This window comes from Botrytis sinoallii (assembly GCF_014898435.1).
Source record: "Botrytis sinoallii strain Bc 23 chromosome Unknown BSIN_004, whole genome shotgun sequence".
In the NCBI taxonomy this organism is placed as follows: domain Eukaryota; kingdom Fungi; phylum Ascomycota; class Leotiomycetes; order Helotiales; family Sclerotiniaceae; genus Botrytis; species Botrytis sinoallii.
This window is the reverse complement of record NW_024066031.1, coordinates 2,166,668-2,188,728: the sequence shown is the minus strand read 5'-3', so window position 1 is coordinate 2,188,728 and position 22,061 is coordinate 2,166,668. Positions and strand designations below refer to the sequence as shown.

At 43.2% G+C, this 22,061-nt stretch overlaps 7 protein-coding genes across 7 annotated transcripts; 3 read left to right on the top strand and 4 right to left on the bottom strand.

Moving 5' to 3' along the window:
* Nucleotides 1-150: 150 nt before the first annotated feature.
* On the bottom strand, nucleotides 151-1,633 carry EAF02_003084 (uncharacterized protein; the record flags this gene model as incomplete). Its single annotated transcript, XM_038899132.1, has 3 exons — nucleotides 151-1,268; nucleotides 1,474-1,495; nucleotides 1,559-1,633. The coding sequence occupies 3 exons, from the start codon at nucleotides 1,631-1,633 to the stop codon at nucleotides 151-153; spliced, it is 1,215 nt and encodes a 404-aa protein (XP_038761420.1).
* A 1,080-nt stretch (nucleotides 1,634-2,713) lies between these two features.
* On the top strand, nucleotides 2,714-3,733 carry EAF02_003083 (uncharacterized protein; the record flags this gene model as incomplete). Its single annotated transcript, XM_038899131.1, has 2 exons — nucleotides 2,714-2,876; nucleotides 2,985-3,733. 2 exons carry the CDS (start codon nucleotides 2,714-2,716, stop codon nucleotides 3,731-3,733), a joined length of 912 nt encoding a protein of 303 aa, XP_038761419.1.
* A 1,136-nt stretch (nucleotides 3,734-4,869) lies between these two features.
* On the bottom strand, nucleotides 4,870-5,553 carry EAF02_003082 (uncharacterized protein; the record flags this gene model as incomplete). Its single annotated transcript, XM_038899130.1, has 1 exon — nucleotides 4,870-5,553. One exon carries the CDS (start codon nucleotides 5,551-5,553, stop codon nucleotides 4,870-4,872), a length of 684 nt encoding a protein of 227 aa, XP_038761418.1.
* A 1,622-nt stretch (nucleotides 5,554-7,175) lies between these two features.
* EAF02_003081 (uncharacterized protein) lies at nucleotides 7,176-9,367 on the bottom strand (the record flags this gene model as incomplete). The annotated part of the gene is made up of 3 exons (XM_038899129.1): nucleotides 7,176-8,071; nucleotides 8,121-8,603; nucleotides 8,665-9,367. The coding sequence occupies 3 exons, from the start codon at nucleotides 9,365-9,367 to the stop codon at nucleotides 7,176-7,178; spliced, it is 2,082 nt and encodes a 693-aa protein (XP_038761417.1).
* A 3,458-nt stretch (nucleotides 9,368-12,825) lies between these two features.
* EAF02_003080 (uncharacterized protein) lies at nucleotides 12,826-15,494 on the top strand (the record flags this gene model as incomplete). Its single annotated transcript, XM_038899128.1, has 3 exons — nucleotides 12,826-13,012; nucleotides 13,069-14,032; nucleotides 14,084-15,494. The coding sequence occupies 3 exons, from the start codon at nucleotides 12,826-12,828 to the stop codon at nucleotides 15,492-15,494; spliced, it is 2,562 nt and encodes an 853-aa protein (XP_038761416.1).
* Nucleotides 15,495-16,266: 772 nt separating this feature from the next.
* EAF02_003079 (uncharacterized protein) lies at nucleotides 16,267-18,129 on the bottom strand (the record flags this gene model as incomplete). The annotated part of the gene is made up of 3 exons (XM_038899127.1): nucleotides 16,267-17,558; nucleotides 17,614-17,644; nucleotides 17,719-18,129. The coding sequence occupies 3 exons, from the start codon at nucleotides 18,127-18,129 to the stop codon at nucleotides 16,267-16,269; spliced, it is 1,734 nt and encodes a 577-aa protein (XP_038761415.1).
* Nucleotides 18,130-18,446: 317 nt separating this feature from the next.
* On the top strand, nucleotides 18,447-21,381 carry EAF02_003078 (uncharacterized protein; the record flags this gene model as incomplete). The annotated part of the gene is made up of 4 exons (XM_038899126.1): nucleotides 18,447-18,460; nucleotides 18,515-18,651; nucleotides 18,702-18,926; nucleotides 18,974-21,381. The coding sequence occupies 4 exons, from the start codon at nucleotides 18,447-18,449 to the stop codon at nucleotides 21,379-21,381; spliced, it is 2,784 nt and encodes a 927-aa protein (XP_038761414.1).
* Between the last annotated feature and the right edge of the window lie 680 nt (nucleotides 21,382-22,061).

The window sequence follows — 22,061 nt, the reverse complement described above, 5'->3', positions numbered from 1 at the left end:
ACATTCGTGGTAGCCATCACAATACATAATATATCCGCAAATTGCAAGCGTTTCTCTCTTGATTCAGTGTCAAAACTGTTGACCAACAACATTCCATAAGGTCAAAACCATCTCCAATCGTACAATCTCAATATAGATCTTGAATAACGATCAAGGAACCCATCCAATTTCTTCGATTGGTCCTCTGATCCACAACCGATGTTCATCATCCAATAAACCCCAAATTTGAGCAATTAGATATTCCGACCAACCTTTCATGTACCAATATGAATCTAGATGCTTCAACAACACGGCAAAATGTGCAAAAATTGTGAGAGCTTCCGCATTCCTTTGTCGAAGAAGTACTAAATAATGTTCGTGTACTCGATACGGCCATATAAACACATCAGCCAACTCGACACTATGACGATCCCTATTTGCAAGAACGCCGAAAGACTTTTGGAGCTCATCTATGCTTTGAATATATGCTTCCAAATCCTGTGGATCAGTCGTTGATTGCGAAAGAAATGTGGCTAGATGGATGAGATCTTCGTTTGGGGGTGTAACCTGATCATTTCTCAATCGATCACGTCTCCCTCCAGCCGTAAACATAGGGCTTAGACTTCCACTGTAGATTGAATCTGGAGAATGATCTGTCAAAGCTCTGGCTCCTCTCAAAAGAGAAACCCAATCCGATACATCATTATCCCCGACAATCAAGAGATCCAAAGGTTTTCGAGGACTTGCTATCGAGTACACTAGAGTGAGGGTAGTGAATACATATAGGGGAGTACAATTTTCATCATTGAGGTCACTCATCATGGGAATTGCATCAGCTAATGCCTTTTGATGATGAAACACAGCTCTCGCGACATAAAGATCTCTTTTCTCTGGTTTATAATAAGCAATATGTAGGGCCCCAAGTGCCATTAGACCTCGCATCAAGAATTCATGAGAGTATGAAAGTTGCGGAATGTTGATTCGCCATAATATTCTGATCGGAGGACTCGAAGCCAAAGTCATAGACGTAGATATTGTGTAATGATGAAGTAGTTCCATGTCAAGAAGAGTAAAGTTTGGTGCTTGACTGTCGAGCATGGAAATGGAAGGTAATGGCATTTGGTGGGTAGAAATTGATGAACCAGTGGTACTCATAGGGCTAAACGTATTCATGGGAGTACCGCCGCCACTAAAGCTAGGACTAGGCGACGGCACCGATGCAGCAGGTGTGACTGCCGCGCTGGTGATGATAATATCGCATTGTACGGAATGCCTGATGCAATTGTTGCCTACGTGATTGTTAGAATTCGAAAGGTCCATCATCGCGCGTTCAATATTCTGGATTGCAATCCAACCCTAAGGAATTTGAAGTTTTGATATCATCTCCAAGATATAATCAATTAGGCATGATCAAGTCAAATTCAACATGTATTGAAAATTTTCAAGAATGGACTGCAATCCAGACTACCAAACACGTTATCTTTAGTGTCTTACATGACGGCTTATTTTCATCGCACTAAAGTAGAAATCATTAATCATGCATTCATTCCCCATACAAAGAAAACATTAGTAGCCGTACCTTAATTTTCCTAGTTTTGCAAACGCGACAACCAGTCCTGACTTTTCGATGCGGTTTACGAGACGTCCCTTGCATGATCCAATTTTCACGAGATCTTATCTTATCGCGTTTGCAAGACCCGTGGAGTGGCCAGAGGAACGAGAGAAGTCCGAACACGACGACTGAAGAATACTCCGTTATACCGAAGCCTTATGAGCCTTTCTGCCAGCTATCAGTTATTTTTAGAGGAGCAATACAGATATGGCCAGGATATCAAGATAACTAGTAATTGATAGGGCAAAAGGAAGTTGCCGTAGAGTCAAAATCAGATTCTGCGTGTTGTTGGGGCTGTGGTTTGATGGAATGAGGTTGTGAGATTGAGAGCGAAGTCGTGTACGAGGAGTGCGAGAGGTGTACGAGTGCGAGTGCGACGTGCGAGTGGCTTGAGCTAGCAAGGGAGCTATCAAGCGATCCAATTAGACAATTTGTTTTGGATCTCATCCCCAATCAAATTTCTTATCACGGCAATTACGATCATCAGCTTGTTGATTGCGAGTATTCTAGACTCGGTGAAGGAAGGGAACAGACCCAAAGATTTGTTTGTATTCAATCTACGAATTGTGCTGTGAACCTGGAAGTAACAATTTTTTGAAAACATCAGAATACACAATTAGCAAAACAAAAACACCACAAAATATCGTCCTCTCAACATCATTTTCAGAGACTCTTTCCAATCTTGAGAAAGGTTGCCTATCTTATCCTATTCATGCTTCTCCCATGAGGCAGGAAGTCCAAGAGTCTACCGCCTAGTCGTACCTACTTCAAAGCTCCGCCCTCCTCGCATTCTATGCGAGCCCCTCCGAAAGCGAGAAAGCGAGAAGCGATGTACGAATACGCCAATACGTCTCCAATGAAGAGCTTCTCAGTACGAAGCTGCGACTTTTTATCTAATTTGCATTTTTCTAGAAATCACATATTATATAGCTCTCTCCTGTTTTCAAAATGGAGTCTTCTATTATATCTCATTCCCATCTACAAGCTTCTTTCCTTCCTCTCAAAAGAAACCGACCGTTCGAGATCTCAAGTCCCGATATTTCTCTACTTTCCGTCCCCTGAGCTTCGAATTGATATTCAACGATTAGACGAACGTGATACACTCATCACACACCAATCATCATGTCGGTCAACGGAGAAAAATATATGTTCTATCACTATGAACCATCAACAGCCGCATCTTGCGTGTTTGTAGTCCTATTTGGTGTCTCCGCCATCCTCCACATCTACCAATTAGTCTCCAAGCGAACATGGTATTTCATTCCCTTCGTTATCGGAGGTTTATGTAAGTGTACCCTTCCACAAATCTTCACAGCTTCATTTCACATGATCTGAACGCTGCCGACAACCTACACCTTTCACATTTCTCAACTCATACTAACCCACTCTACAGTTGAAGCCATAGGTTACGTCGGGCGTCTCCTATCTTCTCGCGAGAATTACGGTGATTGGACACTCGGACCCTACATCATGCAAACGCTTCTCATTCTCATCGCCCCCGCCTTTTTCGCAGCATCCATCTACATGGTCCTCGGACGTATCATCGTACTCACCGACGGCGAACAATATTCCATCATCCGCGCGCGCTGGCTCACCAAAATATTCGTCGCCGGCGATGTTCTTTCTTTCCTGATGCAGTCCAGTGGTGGTGGAATGCTCGCTCAAGCCAAAACCGCTTCGAATGTCCAGTTGGGAGAAAACATCATCACGGGTGGTCTCGTCGTCCAAGTTGTTTTCTTCGCTTTTTTCATCGTCACGACCGGCATCTTTCACTCAAGAATCGTCAAAGCACAAGGCGGACTTCAAGCTTCTGCTGTACCATGGCAACAATATCTATATATTCTTTACGTCGCCAGTACTTTTATCATGATTAGATCGATATTCCGTATTGCAGAGTATGTCCAAGGATCTGACGGTGCTCTTTTGTCGACCGAAACGTACATCTACGTGTTTGATGCTACGCTTATGTTCTTGGTTATGGTAATTTTCAATCTGAGACATCCAAGTGCCATTATCCAAGGAAAGGGACAACAATACTCGACTCCAGTTTCGACAGGAAGCAGAGATGGATATCCGATGGAGGATAGAGTTCCATCTGCGACCAAGTACCAAGGTCATGACTATGCGAGAGAATCCGTCTAGATCTGCATAGAATGGAATGACGAATGGAGAGTATGGGCAGCATTGGGGCTGCACGGGATAACGAAGGGAGGACATGAGTAACATTTCGAACCGGAAGGAAAAATGTTACGGGGGAGGTTTCTTAATCTAATACCAACTACGGTCGGCATGGGCGGTTTTCTTTTTCTTTTTTACAACCATTTCTACAGCAAGGCGTTTCAGCGTGGGATCCATAGAGGATGTAAAAGTCTAGCATGCGACTTACATCTTATTAGAATACATGAATAATGACAAGATATCCAAAACCATTGATGGGAGAATCATTGTGAATTCATTCTACCGAGTCATCTTCCATTTCAGGCGATCTTTCATGCATCAATATCTCGTTAAAGAAACTCACCCCTTCTGTAGAAGACTTGAAAACTATAGTGCTAGAGTGTTGAAGTCTACATTCTTGAATATATTTCAAACCCTCATTCAATGTACTGTACTTCTCCCTTTGTCTATGGAGATGAAAAGAAGCTGGTAGTCAGCTTCTTCTCTCGAAACATAAAATTCCCGAGTTCACTCATCTTATAGATTAGATGTCTTAGCGATTAAGGAGCTGCAGAAAAACTTAGATGAGATGTCGAAAGATAGACTAACACTCACAGCTTCTATAAGATTGTATAATATTTAGCATCCTTTTCAATGGAAACACCTCAACCAACATTCCCATCCCCGCAATTCTTCATAAACTCATGATTATATGGATATTCTTCTACCTTCATGTCTTTACACATCCATCAATCTATCCATTTACCAAAACCCGAAACCCCATAATCCTGCCCTCCCCCTGCCCTACCTCCCTTAAAAAACCAACCCATAAACCCTTTCACATCCCGAATTCCCTCTCCCAAAACTCCTCAATCAATCCTCCCACCACCTTTTCATGCGTCCTCACCAGAACATGCCCTGCCCCATCCACCTGCAATATCTCTTTCTCCCACCCCAACTCCCCCAACTCTCTCTTCACAAATTCTGGCGGAAACGAAGTATCGAATTCCCCCACTATCACCAAAATCTTGATCCCACTCTCAATCAAACTTCCTATAACTCTCATGCTGATCAAAAACATTCCCATACCTAAAAATACTAACCACACTCGCTTCATGCCTTTATGATTTTCCCTCTGCCATTGATCGATCGGCTGGGATACAAATTCCCCTTGTTGAATTGCTTTCTTTCCAAGTTTTATTCGAAGGAGCGAAGCCCACTAATTCCTCAATGATAGTATGATCACTCTCATCATCTACCATCCAGTCCCCATCCTTCTGCACCTTATTCCACCATCCACTATTTTCTTTCTTCCAAAGTCCCGCTCCAGCTACAATCACCGCGCTCTCCACCACCTGCGCATACACCGCCGCGAAAGTAGCCACAATACTCCCGCCCAAACTAAACCCCACCAAATGCGCCTTGTTCCATCCCAAATGCGAGAGAACTTCAAAAATCTGCAGATGCATCAACGCCGGCGTGTGTGCCTCCAACGGAGTCGAAGAATTTCCATGCCCCCAGAGATCATAAATCACAACATGAGATCCCGAGGCTGTAAGTTGACGGGCAAGAGGTGCGATACCAATAGCGCTTGTTGCAATGCCATGGATTAGGAGAACTTTTTTGGTGTTTGATGAGGCGGAGGGATTGAAATCATAGTAATGGATTGTTCCTCGAGATGATGGGATGTCTTTTCCTGGGGGGAGGATACCGGCGAATTCTTCTTCGAATGCTTTTGCTGATGGGGGTGGGATGTAGGAGAGTCCGTTGATGAGAAAGGGAGGAGGAAGTGAAAGATTTGTCATTTTGAATAGTTTGATTAATGGTAGTGATGAGGTGACGTGAAGTGAACGTAAACATGTGAGTTCTAAACAAGAATGGGGGCTTGATCACTAGTGATCATCTCACCTGGAGCAATCCCGTAAGCAGATTTTTAATCGATGCCCCCGCAGAACTTCTTAGAAATTGAAGCAATTTATAATCACAAATTCGTCATGTTTGATTATGGATCCAAACATACCTACGACTAGGAATCTTTCTATCACTCTGATAGAAGATCAATTTTATGTCACCAAATCCATGTAGCGCAACCACTGTATTAATCATGTTCAAGAGGATTTCTCTTATTCAACTTCAGAAGCCGCTTGACCCATTCACAGATTGATAAACAATGCCACTCAAATTGAATTCCACTCGAAACAGTCGAGTCGTCAAGACGAACTTTTCTCAACATCTTCTCGTAATTTACCATTCAATAACCATAACCAAGTCCATCTCAATACGCAACCATAAACCCAAGTCAAACGAACCTATACTCATTACTGCTACCCAAGATTTCAAACATAGAAAATCGACAAATATAAAACAGAGAATGTAGGAACTACCCACTTAAAGACACAAATACCACAGGACAAACGAACGAAAAATCGACAGAAGAAGAAAAAAGTCTAATCAAAACCTTTACACAATTAGATAATTCAAATATACAAATCTACGAAGTATCTACTGTTTATCTACCTATCTACCTATCTACCTATCTACCTATCTACCTATCTACCTATCTCCCACCTCCTACCTACCTACACTCTTCTTCCACTCTCCCCCGCACAAAAACCAAACAAACACCTCTCTTCCCTCTTTCTCTTCCCTCTCCTTCCCATGAAATCCCCCCTCCCGCCCACCAAACATCCACAAAGAACGCAAAACAAAAAAATTCAATTGACCAGACTGGGCACGATCCCAGGACCTTGTCCGAACATAACAAATCACAATCACCTTTCAAAGACTGTGAAATTGTTAAGGACACGTGATAACCAACTACACCATCCGGCCTTTCGATATCTGCTGGGCCGCAATTTGAGTATATATTATCTTTGCGTAGTGCTGTGGGGTAGAGTTACCTATGTATCAATGAATGGATTGGATGGATATTTACATTAGCCTGGAGGTGGGTGGGGTTGCAGGTATGGATAACACGAATGGAATTTTCTTCGTGGCTGATCTAATCAAGTAAGCGATGTATGTGCGCAAAAAGTGGTGAGTGGAGGTGGAGGTGGAGTGCATATGACCGATCCAATGAGTACTTGCAGTGGCTGTTTTTCTCTTCGGCATATGGAATGGTTGCATATCGAATCTCATTCATCCATTGAACCAAAATGCTAGGACGAAAAGAAAAAAGATTTCGAGAGACAAAAGCAAAAAGCTGAATTGCCTTGTGATGTAATTGTTTCAAAACTCATCGAAGTAATTAAAAGAATAGTAAAATGGCCATGAAGAAGCCTCTGGTATCTATTATATAAAATTCCCATCTATCCATCTTCCATCATCCATCGGCACGCACCCATGCCCATGCAATTCTCAAACTCATATCCCAAATATCCTATTAAGAATTCATTCAACACATCCCTCATGTCTTCCCTATACAACTTTAAAGATCTTTCGAAGTACTGGCCTCAGTCGAAGTCGTAGTGTCACTTTGTCCATTTTCATCCTGAACTTCGATTCCTGTCCCCTTCTTTTCCCTTTTAGTATTTTGTCTGTTGTCCCTTAGGAAATCAAGTTCTGCTTTATTTTCAGCCTCCAGTTCACCATTTTTTTCCTTTTCCTTTTCTCTAGCCTTCTCCATCTGATGAATAGCCTCTTTGGTCAGATCTTGCTTAAACATTCTTTCCAAAACATCCTTCTTTCTAGTTCTATGATCTCCAATACTGATAAGTACACCAGCTGTTATATTGACTGTGATACTACAGCATAGAATAACCGTAGTTAATGCAAATGGTCTAGTCTTATAACTAATTGCCCAAGTACATGTACCAAGAGCTATTTGAAGAAGAGAATGACAATCCAGAAGAACGACAACGGCGACAAGTAATCTAAGGGGAAATGCGTGATGTGTGTTAGTTTCGTGAGGCTTATAGAACGTATGAGATCGGTTGAATTTCTTTTGATGATGTTGAAGCTTCTTTTGTTGAGCTGGACTAAGAAATGATACTTCATCTTCGACAATCTGATCTTCTAGATCTTCTGGTAATATTGCTGGTAAATCGTTATGATCTTCCAATTTTGGTAGAGCCTTTTCTTTGCGAAGTCGCCATGTTAGGTGATGATAGTGGGCTATGTATATCATATGGTAAGTGTCGATAGCCCGAAATGGAGCAAGTCCATCACCCATTATAGCAAAAAGCGCAACAAGAACATTGTCAATAACGTTGATCACATATAGACGTTTACTTCCAACATTAACCCAACCAATCAGAAAAAGAACCCATGCCAATCCAAATAGGGTAATAAGAGTTGCATATAGGGTAACGAAGAATCCGAGAGCTAAAAATATTAGTCTAATGTATAGCATAGATGATTGCAGAAAACTTACGCTTTCTAACATATTGTCCAAATCCTTTCATTGCTCGCTTGAATCCTTCTCTTCTTGAATGTAATAGATGACGCACATGATCATTAAGTTCTTCTTTATCCTCTGGTGACCAACCATCCAAATTAATGCCTTCCGGGACTACGGCATAATGAGGATGTTCCTCATCTGGATGTGATATGGATTCAGTGAGAGTAAAAGCACCAGTATCTCTACTTTGAAGTCGAGGCCTTCCTGGGCGAGGGAGAGCTTGTCCTAATTCGTCATTTGGCCCAGGCTCTTCTATTGTTGGAAGATCCGCCAAGTTTGTTGGACGACGAGAAAGACTATTTGTTTGCTGACGAGCCAGATCATTGGTTGGTCGACGGATAAGTTCATTTCGGGTAAGATTATATGTTGGATTACGGTTAAATAGGTTTCCAAGTGATGGAATAAATAAAGAGTTTTGAATATTAGTAAGACTTGTCAACGTGGAAATTTCGGGATCTGGAAAATGGTTAGAGAGATATTCAAGATATTCTTATAACAGCATTGAGGGGAGACAAACCAACTAGATCAAGGAAATCAACAAGATCAGTGTCGTATTCATCTTGTGTTCTTGGGACCCCTTCACTATGGGTATGAGAATGTTGTAGAGGAGGAGGGACTTCATTTGCCGTATTATTTCCACCGGTATTAATTGAAGCAAAAATTGGACCTTCTTGTTTTGTTGCAGAAGCCTCCTCAATGGTAGACGGAATATATGAACCCGCCCTCACTCGTGGTGGACCGGCGATTGTAGCTGATTGAGAGCTTAACCATGCTGGGCGTTGTGGCTCAGAACTACTTCGACGCCTGTTCGATGTATCAATAGTATCGTCGACTGATGTGAGATGATTATCAACGCGTGGAGTTGAGTTATTGCGGGTCTGCCAATCTCTTCGAGATGTATTGTCATAAGGTTGATTAATCTGCGAATTTCCAGCAGAAAGATTGGCCGTTGATGGTATTCGTCTGATTCGAATAGTTGGTCGCCATACCGCTGGTGGAGGTCGTTGTGGTTGTCCGGTTGTTCCTTGAGAATTCAGTGTATTTTGTTGTGCTAGTGAATTCGCCGATGTACGTGCTGTAGATGCCCCAATACTTTCTCTTCTACTGTTCCTTCTTGCATTATTTCCAGAAACTCCGGATGTCGATAATGTTGGCAATTCTGTTCCCGTTGTTGTTAAGAAGTTTGGATCTTCAATCGCAGATTCCCGCCGCGATTGCATTTTTGCTTATCTTTTGTAAACAAAAGAATTCGAGAGCGAAAACACAAATATATCCAGGGGGTGTTTGTTCTCTGTTTTCTTTTCTTTTTGCTTATACGATATATCAATATCAAGGTCCCCTTGATTGATACTAAGGACAAGTCTAAAATCTTGTAAATAGAAAAGATCGAGAAATATTTTAGGGGACCATCGGAACAATGAGATACTAAAGAGGTGTAAATTGAGAAATCTAGAATTCGGTTTCTTTTCCTTCTGTCGGATCTTTTCCTCTTGACCAGGTGAGCCAAGAAACAAGTTCTGATAATTGAGCTACCAACCCTCGAGCCACGGATTGACCCAATTCCAATGGTTAAAGCTTGGTGAGTGGTCTGCGATGAATAGAAAATTGGGTCTTGACTTTAAGATTGAAAATCGCAGGCAAAATTACACGGCCGGTACGTCATATGGAGAGAGCGCTTAGGACTTGGGAAAGTAAGTACGATGTAGGGAATCAAAGTCTGTGGGGGAAGGGAGAGGAGTGATGAAACTAGGTAGGTGATAATGATAATATAATTGTTCGAATGCTTTAGCCAAAACAGAAGAATGAATGAGCTCAAAACGCGCTTCAGATCATATCAATTCAATGTCTATGCCATGATATGATTCGAGTAGAAAAGAAGTCACAGGTTACAGAACAGTAGTGTGTTGGAACTTGGTCCCAATTTCCAGCCATCATTTTCGTTTGTACTCCGGTCCTCGAAGAGTGGGAAAAGATAAAAGATACTACCAGGTAATTTCCAATCAACCAGTAGATGGGTATCAAAATCACAGCTGAATAATCGATAAGCATAAAGCACATACCAATCAAATTCCCATATCTATTTATCGAACATTATCTCCGAATCTCCAATTGGAATCAATTATCAAATAATATTGGGAATTTGTGAATGCCCTGCTTCTCAAATTCTAGACCAATCAAAGTCGGTATTGTGATGGGGAGACTAGGTAATGGAGAAGGTAAATTCGAAACGTTGGCAGCATCAAGAATTATGCAGGATCTCAGATTGATTGATTGAACTTCAAGGGACCACCTGGGTATCGTTGGACCCTTATGCAAGGCTAAATCATCGTAGCAAGGCTGACGAATGCCTTCTTTCTTTCTCGTAACGTGAGGGTACAAAGTAAATCGTGTGAGATGGATGGGACAGCTGCTTTGTCGGAGTTTGTATTGTCCTAAAATTCTGCAATAATCAATAACATTACTCTTGGAGCTCAAAGTACATTATTTAGGATTGCCCAAATTCCAAAATATTCTCTTCGAGACGGGGTAGAATCATCAGGTGAGTTCCTTTTGGGTCAAGTGTTATACCTATGTGAGACGAATAGCTTTTGGTACTCTACTCGTAAGTACTTTGAAGTATGCGCCGCGAAATACTTTTGTAGAAATCTAAAGCACATATGTCTTAGATATATGACCTCTGTAACGTTCATTTCGAAGAATGGAATTGTCTCATCTTGAGGAGATCGAATCGATGGAAACAGTACAGATCGAAACCTCATGGCGTAAGCATAAGAGGACAAACATGATATCATTTGTACCCGATCATCGTGATTCCTCGATCTTGTACGCTCCCGGCCACGATAAGAGCGAGACATCTAAGATGCATCTAAGAGGCGCAACGGGATTGCCTTTTCATTACCGGATAGGCGGGAGGATTTGGAAGTTATTCGAGAATATCAGCTGATTGTATGGATTGATACCTCAACCGGAACGGCGAAGGTATCCTTGGAATGAAGAGCATAAGAGTGGAAAGAATCTCCATCTGTCCCATAATATATGATCCTGAAGACCCAAATCAAGGCCATGTTTAAGCCTCGCAGCTGAAGTATGTGACAGAGGCCCTTCACCGTGTACGTTCGATAGCCATCTCAAGAAAGAGATGTACCTGTGCAGTAGAATAGCAGATGAGGAATAAAGGAGGAAGCCGAATAACAGAAAGGGAAGGAAAGCTAGATATAAGCTGTAACCTTACGAGTAGGTGTAGATGTACGGAGTAAGTAGAGAAATAAGTGAAATGGCTGAATTCTAGAACCACTCCATAAATTTACCACTCCATAGATTTACCCTTTTCTCCACAGTGGAGACATTGGTAATTTCCCTCAAGCTATTATTAAGTTCATGATACTAGCACTGGCAGATATCATAACTGAAAATGGATGGGCCTGCATTGAGGCGGTCTCTGAAAGGATCCTCTTTTACTCCATATCGAATAGAGAAGAGAGGGTAGGTGATCAATCATCAATCCCTTTGTCATGATGTCAATATTGTAATAATTTCAAAGCCGTCATCTTGTCATGAGGAATATTCACAAATCTTCCTCTCCTGGTGATGAGTCGATTGAAAACGCATTGCCTCCACCACTCCCAGATTTCCTCGAATAAAAGACGAGGTCGAGGCCATTTTGTGGCTGTAGAATTGAAAGTATTGGAAGAACGTGTGCTTTGAAAAATTCTCGAGGTCAACGTGTACGGCCGCTGGCAAGAGAAATCCACTGTTTATAGTACCCGACCGAGTAGCATTCGGGGATTTTATACCCAATCGATGAAATGGGGGAACGTATCCAAGGAAGATTTTGGAAGGGTTGTGAGACGTTTTGACAATCAAAAATGGTATATCGGAAACAATTATCGATTGTGTTTGTGGTTGTTCTTGTAGCTGCTGAAGGATTTGTGTGAAATGATGACTGGGTGATAGATGTATTCGTGCTTGCCCATGTTTGCCAACTGTTATAAGTTGATCTTCATCTCAGAGCGAGTCCTAGATACGCAGGTATCATGACATGTATGATGGATTCATCCCACCATATGAGGTTGATATTTTGATCATTCAACGGCAAATAGGAAGACCCTCAATACCTGAGCTGAGTATGATATCTACCTACCTACCTAGGTAGTGCAGTCGATCCTTTGGGTCCATATACGGTCATACACATGAGTAATACTGTAAAATCTATCCACTCAAGAAGGGCAAAATGAAGCCTTTCAAGTCAAGTGTACTTCCTCTCTCATCATCCAATGTGGCGGGCGGTACAACGATTGGGACATCTCCTTCATAGTACAATAGTAGTACTACGAGGGATTCATTCATTGCAAGGTTGAGAAATGTCATAACCCTTGAAACTCTTCCGCGCCCCCTCAAAAACAGGTGGTGGATATCTCTGGGCTCGGCTATCATCGAGTTAAGACTGAAATAGCCATCTAATGCACCGGAACGTACCAGGTACATCTGCAATACTTCCACTACCGATCATAGATATAGCCATCTCACCTCCTCACCTTTTTTAAGCATTCGACTTCTGCAACTGCAACTGCATCTGTATCTGCAAACCCAACCCCAAATCAATATTAACTTAGATACTTGATATCTATCGATCTTTAAACTGTCTCATATACAACATACACAGCAATATTTAGTCACAATGGAGAAGTTCAAACGGCATTCCACCTATGGTAAAGCTACTTGTGAACCGATCACCCTGTCCAAAAGTAAGAGAGATGGTAATTGGCAGTCGGCGGCTCTCAAAAACTGCTTGCCAGCCGATGGTTCTATCCTCCATGATGAACATTCCAATATCTCAACAGGCAACAATATGGTGTCCTGGCCAAGTATGTATTCTCCCCTCTACGCTCTGCACCCTGCCATCTCATTAACGTTATCGCAGGTATCGCTAACCACGTCACACCACGATCCGCGAAACCGATAACAATCCCATATCTCCCCACGGAAATAATCAACCACATTATATCTCGGACTGACGACTTGAAATCATTGAAGAACTGGGCGCTAGTTAGCTGGGCATACAATGATATTGCCGAACGGATCCTTTGGTCAAATATCACCATCAATACCGCCCAATTTTACGATCCATCCTACCCCTCAGATGGACAAGACCCCCTTCGAATCCTACGCCATGAAAGCCACGAAAGACGAAATGACACACATTTACGGCCTCCGTGGATGAGAATGGGACGAGGAGAGCACCGAGTGCCTTCAATCGTTTCGAGGCTACCGAAGGTCAAAAACTTTGCTCTCAGAACAGTATGGGATGTCGACTCGAGAGATTTACCCCAAGGAGGTTCGAGAGAAGATTGGACGATTCGAGAGGTCTATGGGGACTTATTTCCTATGATGCAGAACCTTTATACCCTTCGAATCGATGGTGAAGTTAATAGAAAAACCTGGGATTTACTACTCGCATTACCATCGCTTCGAGAACTAAGGATATGGCGAACAACGACAGTTGACTCCCAAGCTCTGCTAGACAGAAACCATTCAGCAGAAGCTATTAGCCAACTTTCCCATAACGAGAAACAAGACTTGGTTGATAACATGGTATTGAATTTCCGAGGTTTATCAAGACTCACAACATTCGAGATTGGTTTGCTATCACCTTTGGAATCGGCAGCTTTAGGTGCTGAGGTCCGAGAAAGCAACCTCGAAGTCCTTCACATTGCTGTGACTCGTGATAATAGATCCTTTCACAATCAAGGACAATATACTCTGGCGAGATTCTGGGCGAGCCTTGTACCCAATGAGATTGATGAAAGTTCACCATTGATTCAAAATTACAACGTTGGCTTCCCCGCCTCCATGCGTGAGCTGGTCCTCGAAGATGATGCACACCTGTCAGTTCAACTTCCGTTTTAATATTCTTCCATACTAATTGTAAATTATAGTGTTATTGCTCCTCCGAAGATTGTCCTACAATCATTCCGCAGATGCAGACATAATTTGACCAGATTCTACTTCGACTTTTTAGATGAAACATTACTTTCCTTCGTCCTCAAAAGTTCTTCTGAGAAAGCCCCTCTCTTTCCTAGCCTAGCTCATCTTCATTTACAATGGCCCGAGTCTGAGAAACACTCATTCGAACACCCTCGCACCATGACCAAAGTTATGCTCGCCTTTATCGAATCGCACAAACCTACCCTTCAAAGTTTTCAACTCCTGAATGCAGCTGAAGATAATCGACTGCTAAAGTATGAAAATCCACTGAATAAAGCACTTAAAGGGTGGATGACAATCAAAGAGATTCGACTGGATTCGGAACATACTCCTGATCACTATGCCAATGTTCCTAGAGGACAAGAGTGGACTCGACCTGCAGATTTCCTGTCCGTTGATGGTGGGGGCTATTGGGGCGAAGATCTTCGCCGTGCTAGACTTGATCGATTTAACATTACTAACATAGACGTTGGCTTCAAATCATACCGCGCATGGCATAATATCAAAGTTCTAGTACTGAATCCTAAGTTATTATGGAATTATGGCCTTCTCCCTGATCCACACGATCAGTCTAGTCCTCGACTTAATTCACTGGTTCATGATCATCTTTTGGGCATGAAACATTTCGCAGAATCCGAATGTGAGAACAAAGAACTTGCAGAGAAAATTTCTCGGAAGATGGGACCGAATCTTCGTGTACTTTCGATTCGCGACTGCAGATTCTGGATTCCGAGTTACGGTAAACCAATCTGGCATCTCAGAGATGCTCTTGCAGATCCTGAACAAAGTCGACTGATGAAACATGTTTTGGATCAAAGAGACTGGGACTTTTTATCAGAAAGAGCTACTACCGATACTCAGGAAGCAGCCAATACTGCTACGTTTCTCAGGAACGACATATATTCTCCAAGTCAACCAACAGCAGGATCAATTCCACGTCCAGTATCCCGTGCCTCCATAATTAGTGACACTATCACTGAGCCAGATCTGGAACACGGCTCAGAAGACGAAGATGATGTGATGAACTCTGAGAGTGAGGATGAAGACGAAGTAATGAATTCTGGAAGTGAGGATGAAGATGAGGACGAAGACTATAGATCTACAGTATCGGAATTGGACGATGAGGCAGAGAGCATACAACCTGAGGCACAACTTGAGGCAAGCCAACTTACACACCCTCCAGTAGGTTTTACGGTTGAGGATGGCGCACATATGGCACAACTCCATGCAGTATATTCGCCAGAACCTGATACAGAGATGCCTTTGTACACGCATACAGAGGCGCCAAATCTTGATGCAGATATGGACTTGTTCACTCACACGGAGATGCCTTATTATATTCATTCTCATCCCGAGTTATGATAGGTCGCGCATTGCTGTTTGACCAAACAAAATATATAAAACGAACGACTACGAGGACATGAATATTGGGCGGTAAATATTAGCATTTATTCGCATGGGAATGGGATTGGGATTGGGCGCACTTAATAATCTTTACACATGGATGGCTTGGGGGGCGCTCGAGATAATCAGTAAGGCTTAGGAGTTTCGGTATACTATTGGAGTCTTTTTCAGATTCATCAGATACCCAATCATTTTCACAAATTCCAGATGGGACACTGATTTGCTGTCCCTGTCTATAGCGTCGTTTGTAGCTTCTGGCTAACCAGCGGATACATTCGCTTCTTGTATATAGCTTTTATTTGCATCTTCTGGTGTAGACTTTACAGTTTAGCGGCATTAATTTGCAAATCCAAAAGTTAATTACTTTATACAACGTTTGTTCGACTGATTTATGACGTGAGAAAAAATGTAGATGAGATTTACTTGCAAGCACAGTATCATCTATCAAACTATTCGCCAAATTTCGTCTGCTCCACGGTACCGCCTTTACCCCTTAATAGAAAGTTGATGAATAGAGGAGACGAGGCTTTTCGTACATACATATGAGAACGTGCTCTTTGATAACATGCACGCTGTGCTCTCTCTGGTTCTTTTTGTATTTTGAGTCATGCACTTACTACAATAGGTGATACATCCATCCTAAATCCTCAACAATAGCGATATCTCATAATCATTAATACCTCTCTAATCATGGTTCATAAACCCATTATTCTCTCGCTCTCCCATCCATCTACGAACCCCACAATCCCAAGGTCCAGCTCCCCTTCTCCCCAACACCACCCTTGAAAGCTCCTGGTCCCATACTACCTCTGTTTCCTGCACCCGTAGCTACACTCACCTCCGCATTACGATTTGCTCCGGAAAGACCATGCAGCATCCATGCTTCTCTATCGATGGAGCTTACAGCGGGGATCCTGAGTTGCGATAGTAGAGATGCGCCGGACCAGGCGCCGAGACTTTCGATGGCTCGTATGATGCCCTTTTCTTCGGGGATGGTGAATTTATCGGATCTGGCGTGAATGGTTGCGGCGATGGAGTCAGGTTCTGGGGATTGGTGGGCGGCGGGGATGATACGTGTGGGACGAGGTGCGGTTGGGGAGGCGGAGGAGGAGCGAGAGGAGCGAGAGGAGGGAGAGGAGGGAGAGGAGAGAGGAGGTGATGAGGGGGTTTCGATGGGGGAAGTGGGTGTTTGTGATTGGCGATAACGAGTAAGTTTAGGATTGCTTTTGTATTGCGAAACTGCTTTTCCTTGGACGGGATCCCAACCTCGTTCTTCGACAAGCGTATTGAGTTCTTCTAGAATTCGGGCTTTCAAGCCAATGATACTGGAGCCGCCGCCCACAAATACGATTCGGGACATGCAAACAGAGCGGAGGTCGACAGGAAGACGGAGGAGAGCTTGGTAGAGGAGGAGATGAATGGGGAGTTCTTCATCGTCGAGCTCGGGGGTAGGGAGATGGGTTGCGAGGAGTGCTTCTTCGCAGGGTTGGGCAAGTTGGGAAAAGGGAATGCGGAGTTTGCGTGGCGGGAGGGTGGATTTCAGTGGAATTGTGACTATATCATTGGAGTCTGGGACTTTGGTGATATTTAGCGATCGCATACCGGCTTGTAATTCGGGTTCTTCTTCTGCTAGTGGCGCAAGACCACTTTCGGGTGCGGGTTTGGGGACGAAATTTCGAGATGGTTTGCACCATGCCATTCGATTGACTATTTCTTCGCACTCTTCGAAACTTATAAATTCTTCCAAGGCCACATTTTCTTGGCCGTCTATTGACTCCTGCATCAATATTTTTGGGTCGAAAGATTCGGCCAACAGTGCGCGCATCGCTTGTCCTAACAACTTCGTCGCCCTTATAGATCTGTGGCTCGATACTTCTCGAAACTCATATATTCCAGTCACTATGGTTTCGTTCCAACCAATATCTACAATCATAGCAGCTCGTAGACCTGCAGCTACCGTCGTGAGTGCTGGTGTAGAATGCAGAGATATATTCGGAGATTGGAAATTCGTAAACATCGTATCTAAAATTGTAGAGAGAAGAGGTGATGGTAATATAGAGGGGAGTGCCAAAGTCACTTTTCTCGGCCTCGAATCGATCAGTAGGAATCTGCAAAACCATGATCAGTAACATTCCTCTCCCAACTAGAAGAGGCTCTGCAAACTTGTATAAGCATCCCTCACAGCTCTCTCAATCTTATCGCCCACTAGCCCCAAGTCCACATCCCTCAAATCCAACTTCCATAACTCATGTGCTTCTCCCCATTTCTTCCCATGTATCCTCTCCCTCCAAGCTTTATCATATCCCGGCTGCCATCTCCTAAAATCCCCCGCTCTTCTCTGTTCTTCTGGTCCAAAATTTATGATTGCTTTAGGTCCTGCATCGCCTGCGAAACCGACCTTTACATATCGACATCCGAGTTCAATAACTACACATTCTTCTTCTGCACGCAGCGTAGAGGGCGAACCAAAGGAGTTTGAGAGTTGTCGAACAGGCGTATGCGGTGTTGAAGGCGCACCACTACCACCCTGTGAATTTATGGATGGACGAATATTCGATACGCTGCGATGAGCTGGCCCAGATGAATACGACATTTTGCTATGATTCCATTTCCATCCTAACTCGGCATGCAAGCTTGGAGACCGGGGTCGTATCAATTACCTATTGCTTGTATCCATAGTTCTTTTAGTTGGTTTTTGGAGGGTTGACCTTTATTGCTGTGGCAACGAGAAACTGTCAACAAGGATATCGGTGAAACTATTCTTATCGATTTTCTTCAACTTCATTCACTAGCAGTATCGTTCAAACCACAGCTCTTTGCTTTTACGTTGTAAAGTTATTGTTTCTTAATAGCAGTGCTATTATTATGTATAGTTTTTGGAATTAGATTTGAAGAATTGCGTTTGCCATCATGGGTATCAAGGGGTGAGTGACGATATTTTCCACAACACAAGCTCTGTATACTGACAAAACTTTCAGAATTTACGGGGAAATTGGACCCGGAGAAAGAGTAGCTCTTTCGAAAATCTCGATTGAGAAATATGAGAAAACTGGAATTCCTTTGCGGATAGCAATCGATATCTCGATTTGGAACTTCCAAATCCAGTCTGGTCAAGGTAAGCTGATTAGCACATGATCATGGGGATATACGACTCATCGGTCATAGGTGGTACGAATCCGGCGCTGCGAACACTGTACTATCGACTTCTTAGACTTCTTTCTATTTCCGTACAACCATTGTTTGTCTTTGATGGGTCTCACAAACCGCCCGTCAAACGTAACAAGCAAACGGGGCGAGGCGGTGCTTCGATTCCGGATTTGATGACTAAAGAGCTACTTAAGCTATTTGGATTTGCATATCATATTGCTCCTGGAGAAGCCGAAGCAGAATGTGCTCTTCTACAGCGTGAAGGAGTTGTAGATGCTGTTTGAGTGAAGATGTCGATACACTTATGTTTGGAAGTGGATTAACATTCCGAAGCTGGTCTGCTGGGGCAACGGAAAAGAAGAGTGGTGCTGGTTCACCAACACATGTTAATGTTTATGATGCTAAAGCTACCAAAGCTGGTAAATCAGGATTGGATCGTGAAGGTATGATTCTAGTAGCCTTGATGAGTGGTGGCGATTATAAAACCGAAGGAATTCCTGGATGTGGTGTGAAGGTCGCTTGTGAAGCTGCTAGAGCCGGATTTGGAAAGAGATTGTGTCAGATTCGAAGAGAGGATGTTGCCGCGTATGATGAATGGAGAGCAGATTTAGCTCATGAGTTATTCACAAACGAAAGCAAGTTCTTTAGAACCAAAAGAAAGGCTCTACAAATCCCTGAAGATTTCCCGGATCGTAAAGTTTTGGGTTATTATACGCATCCTGTTGTTTCGTCTTTAGCGAAGGTTGAAAGGCTTCGGGATCAGATTGTATGGGAAGGAGAGATTAATGTTCCGAGACTTCGAAATTTCGTGGGCGATGCATTTGATTGGAAAGGGAAAGAGGGAGCCAAAAAGTTTGTACGAGGTTTAGCACCAGTGTTGTTGTTAACAAAACTTCGTCAACGTGGAGATCGTCAAGAATCCGGTTACGATGACCCTATGCTTACAAAACTTAATGAGATGGAATTGGTAAAGTCTATCTGTGGCCAAAGAAGACATGTTACCACGGATGAAGTTCCAGAGCTGAGAGTCATCTACCAGCCTCTCGAAATAGTTGATATTGATCTAGATGAAGAAGACGATGAGATCGAAGATTATGGAAGAGATGGCTTGGCCCCTCTTCTTGAGGACGATCAAATTCAGGCGTACGCATCAGATGATGCAGCGCCAACTGATACTCCACGAAAACGTGGACCTTCTCCATATGATCCCACAAAAGCAGATAAATTATGGATATTCGAGTCTATTGTTAAGGTTGGCGTACCGCTTACTGTAGAGGACTATGAAGAAGCTCTTCGAGATCCTAAAAAAGCCTCGAAACAAAAGGCTGCTGCAAAAAGAGCAGAAACCAAAACCACCAAGTCTAGAGCATCAAGTAAAAGTACCGGCGGTATGTCTAAGGGTGCAATGGATCGTTTTGTCGAGAGATCAGAAAGAGGCATCAGGCCCACAGCCAAAGCATCGAGTCAGCCTACCCAAAATGTCGAACTATCGGAAGATGACCTACCACCTCAATTCTTGGCTCCAAGTATTAGAAGTCCTAAGTCACCAGTACCAGTAGTGACAAAGAAACGACTCATACGCGGTCGCAAATCCGCTGCTATCAAAGAGAAGGAAAATGCAAGGTTGAATCCTTGGGCTACATCTCAATCGTCCTTCTCTCAACCTTTACCTCAAATTACGAAGGCCTCGCGTGTTCGAAAACCTTCAACTCCAACTAAAGCATTTCAAACCTATGGCTCAATGAGTCCAAGTCCCAAACCTCAATACATCCCCTCGCCACTCTCCAGACAAAGACATCGACAACAACCCATTTCCTTAAGCGATGACGAAGCGGATGAGCCATCTCTTCCATCTACCCGAACCCCCATCTATAACGATCGTCCCTCCCCACGGAAAAAGCGATCTCCACCCCCAGCAAACACAAAATCAGGCCTCTCTTCACCCCTGGCAGCTCTCCATACAAATCCAAGTACCCGCCCACCACTCACTCCCCAACCCACAAACCGCAAAATTGATTTTTCACTACACTCTTCAAGCAATAAATCTTCTTCCTCAGGCTGCTCATCCATCTCCAAATCTTCCTACAAAACTGCTCCTTCACAAAACTACTCACCAGGAAGAATCATCGACCTCACTTCCTCCCCTCCCGAAACCCCATCCGCCTTTCCCGAACCATTGATCCAAGATTTCGATGACTCTCCCGGATATCCCAAACTTGTCATCCCATCTAGTTCTCCCCTCCCAATGAAAATGAGTCCGCAACATAACAACCACGATTACGCTTACGATTACGAACATATCCACGATCATAACAATACTTACACACCCACATACCACACTACCATCAACATCAACACGACAATCTACAACATCACCAATTCCCCCTCCCATTCACCCCTCAAACCTAAATCTCTCAAATCCCTATCGCGACGAAATCCGCAAGGAGAAAAAGAAAAAGAAGGAGAGCAACTCAATGAAATTGAAACGATAAGAGAACAAACAATCGAAACGGAAATCGTCGAGGAAAATGTATCGTTTAATAAGGGGAAAAGGGAGAAAAATACGAGGAGATATATTATGCTGCGTGAATCATTACCTGGGTCGTGGAGGGAAGTAGGGAGGGAGGAGTTAGTGGAGGGGAGGAGTAGAGCTTGGAGGGCGGAGGAGGTGGAGGTTTTGGATTTGACGGGGGAGTGAGGGAGGGGTTTTGGTTTTGGTTTCGCTAGGTATATATTTGTTTGGATATAGGAATGGGTTTGGGATTTGGGTTTGGGTATGGGTATGGTTCGAGGAGTTGGGAGATATATTGGATCACGGGGCGAGAGGAGATCGATGAATACAGTCAATCAGTCACTTCTACTCTGTCCATTTCAATCTTATCACAAGATACTTTTGATATAATTAACTTGGTACTACTCACCTATCTCGATACTAAGTTATATATGAGAGGATATTCCATGCCTAAACATATATCTACATAATACCCATTCCTCACACCTCCCGCAAAGCTTCATCACCTATCACATCCATCGCTTATCATATCATCACTTCCCCTAGAAAGCCGCTGTAAAATCCCTATTCCTATCATTCCTCCTCTTCTATTTATTTCGATAGGAAAACTCGGAGTTCAAGCCATACAACACCAACTTCAACTCCTTTGCTTTCATCGATTCGATCCCGATCCCCGCTCTCCTACCTCAACCTAACCCCCCACAATCTCCACCCCAAATCCTCCAAATGCTCAGCCTAGCAAAATAAACCACCCCATCACCTTCTACATCCTCACTCACCGTTCAAACAATTATACAAACATAGCAGAAATACGCCATAAAACCAGAATCATAATTCATTACATTTTCTCTCACTCGAGTACATAC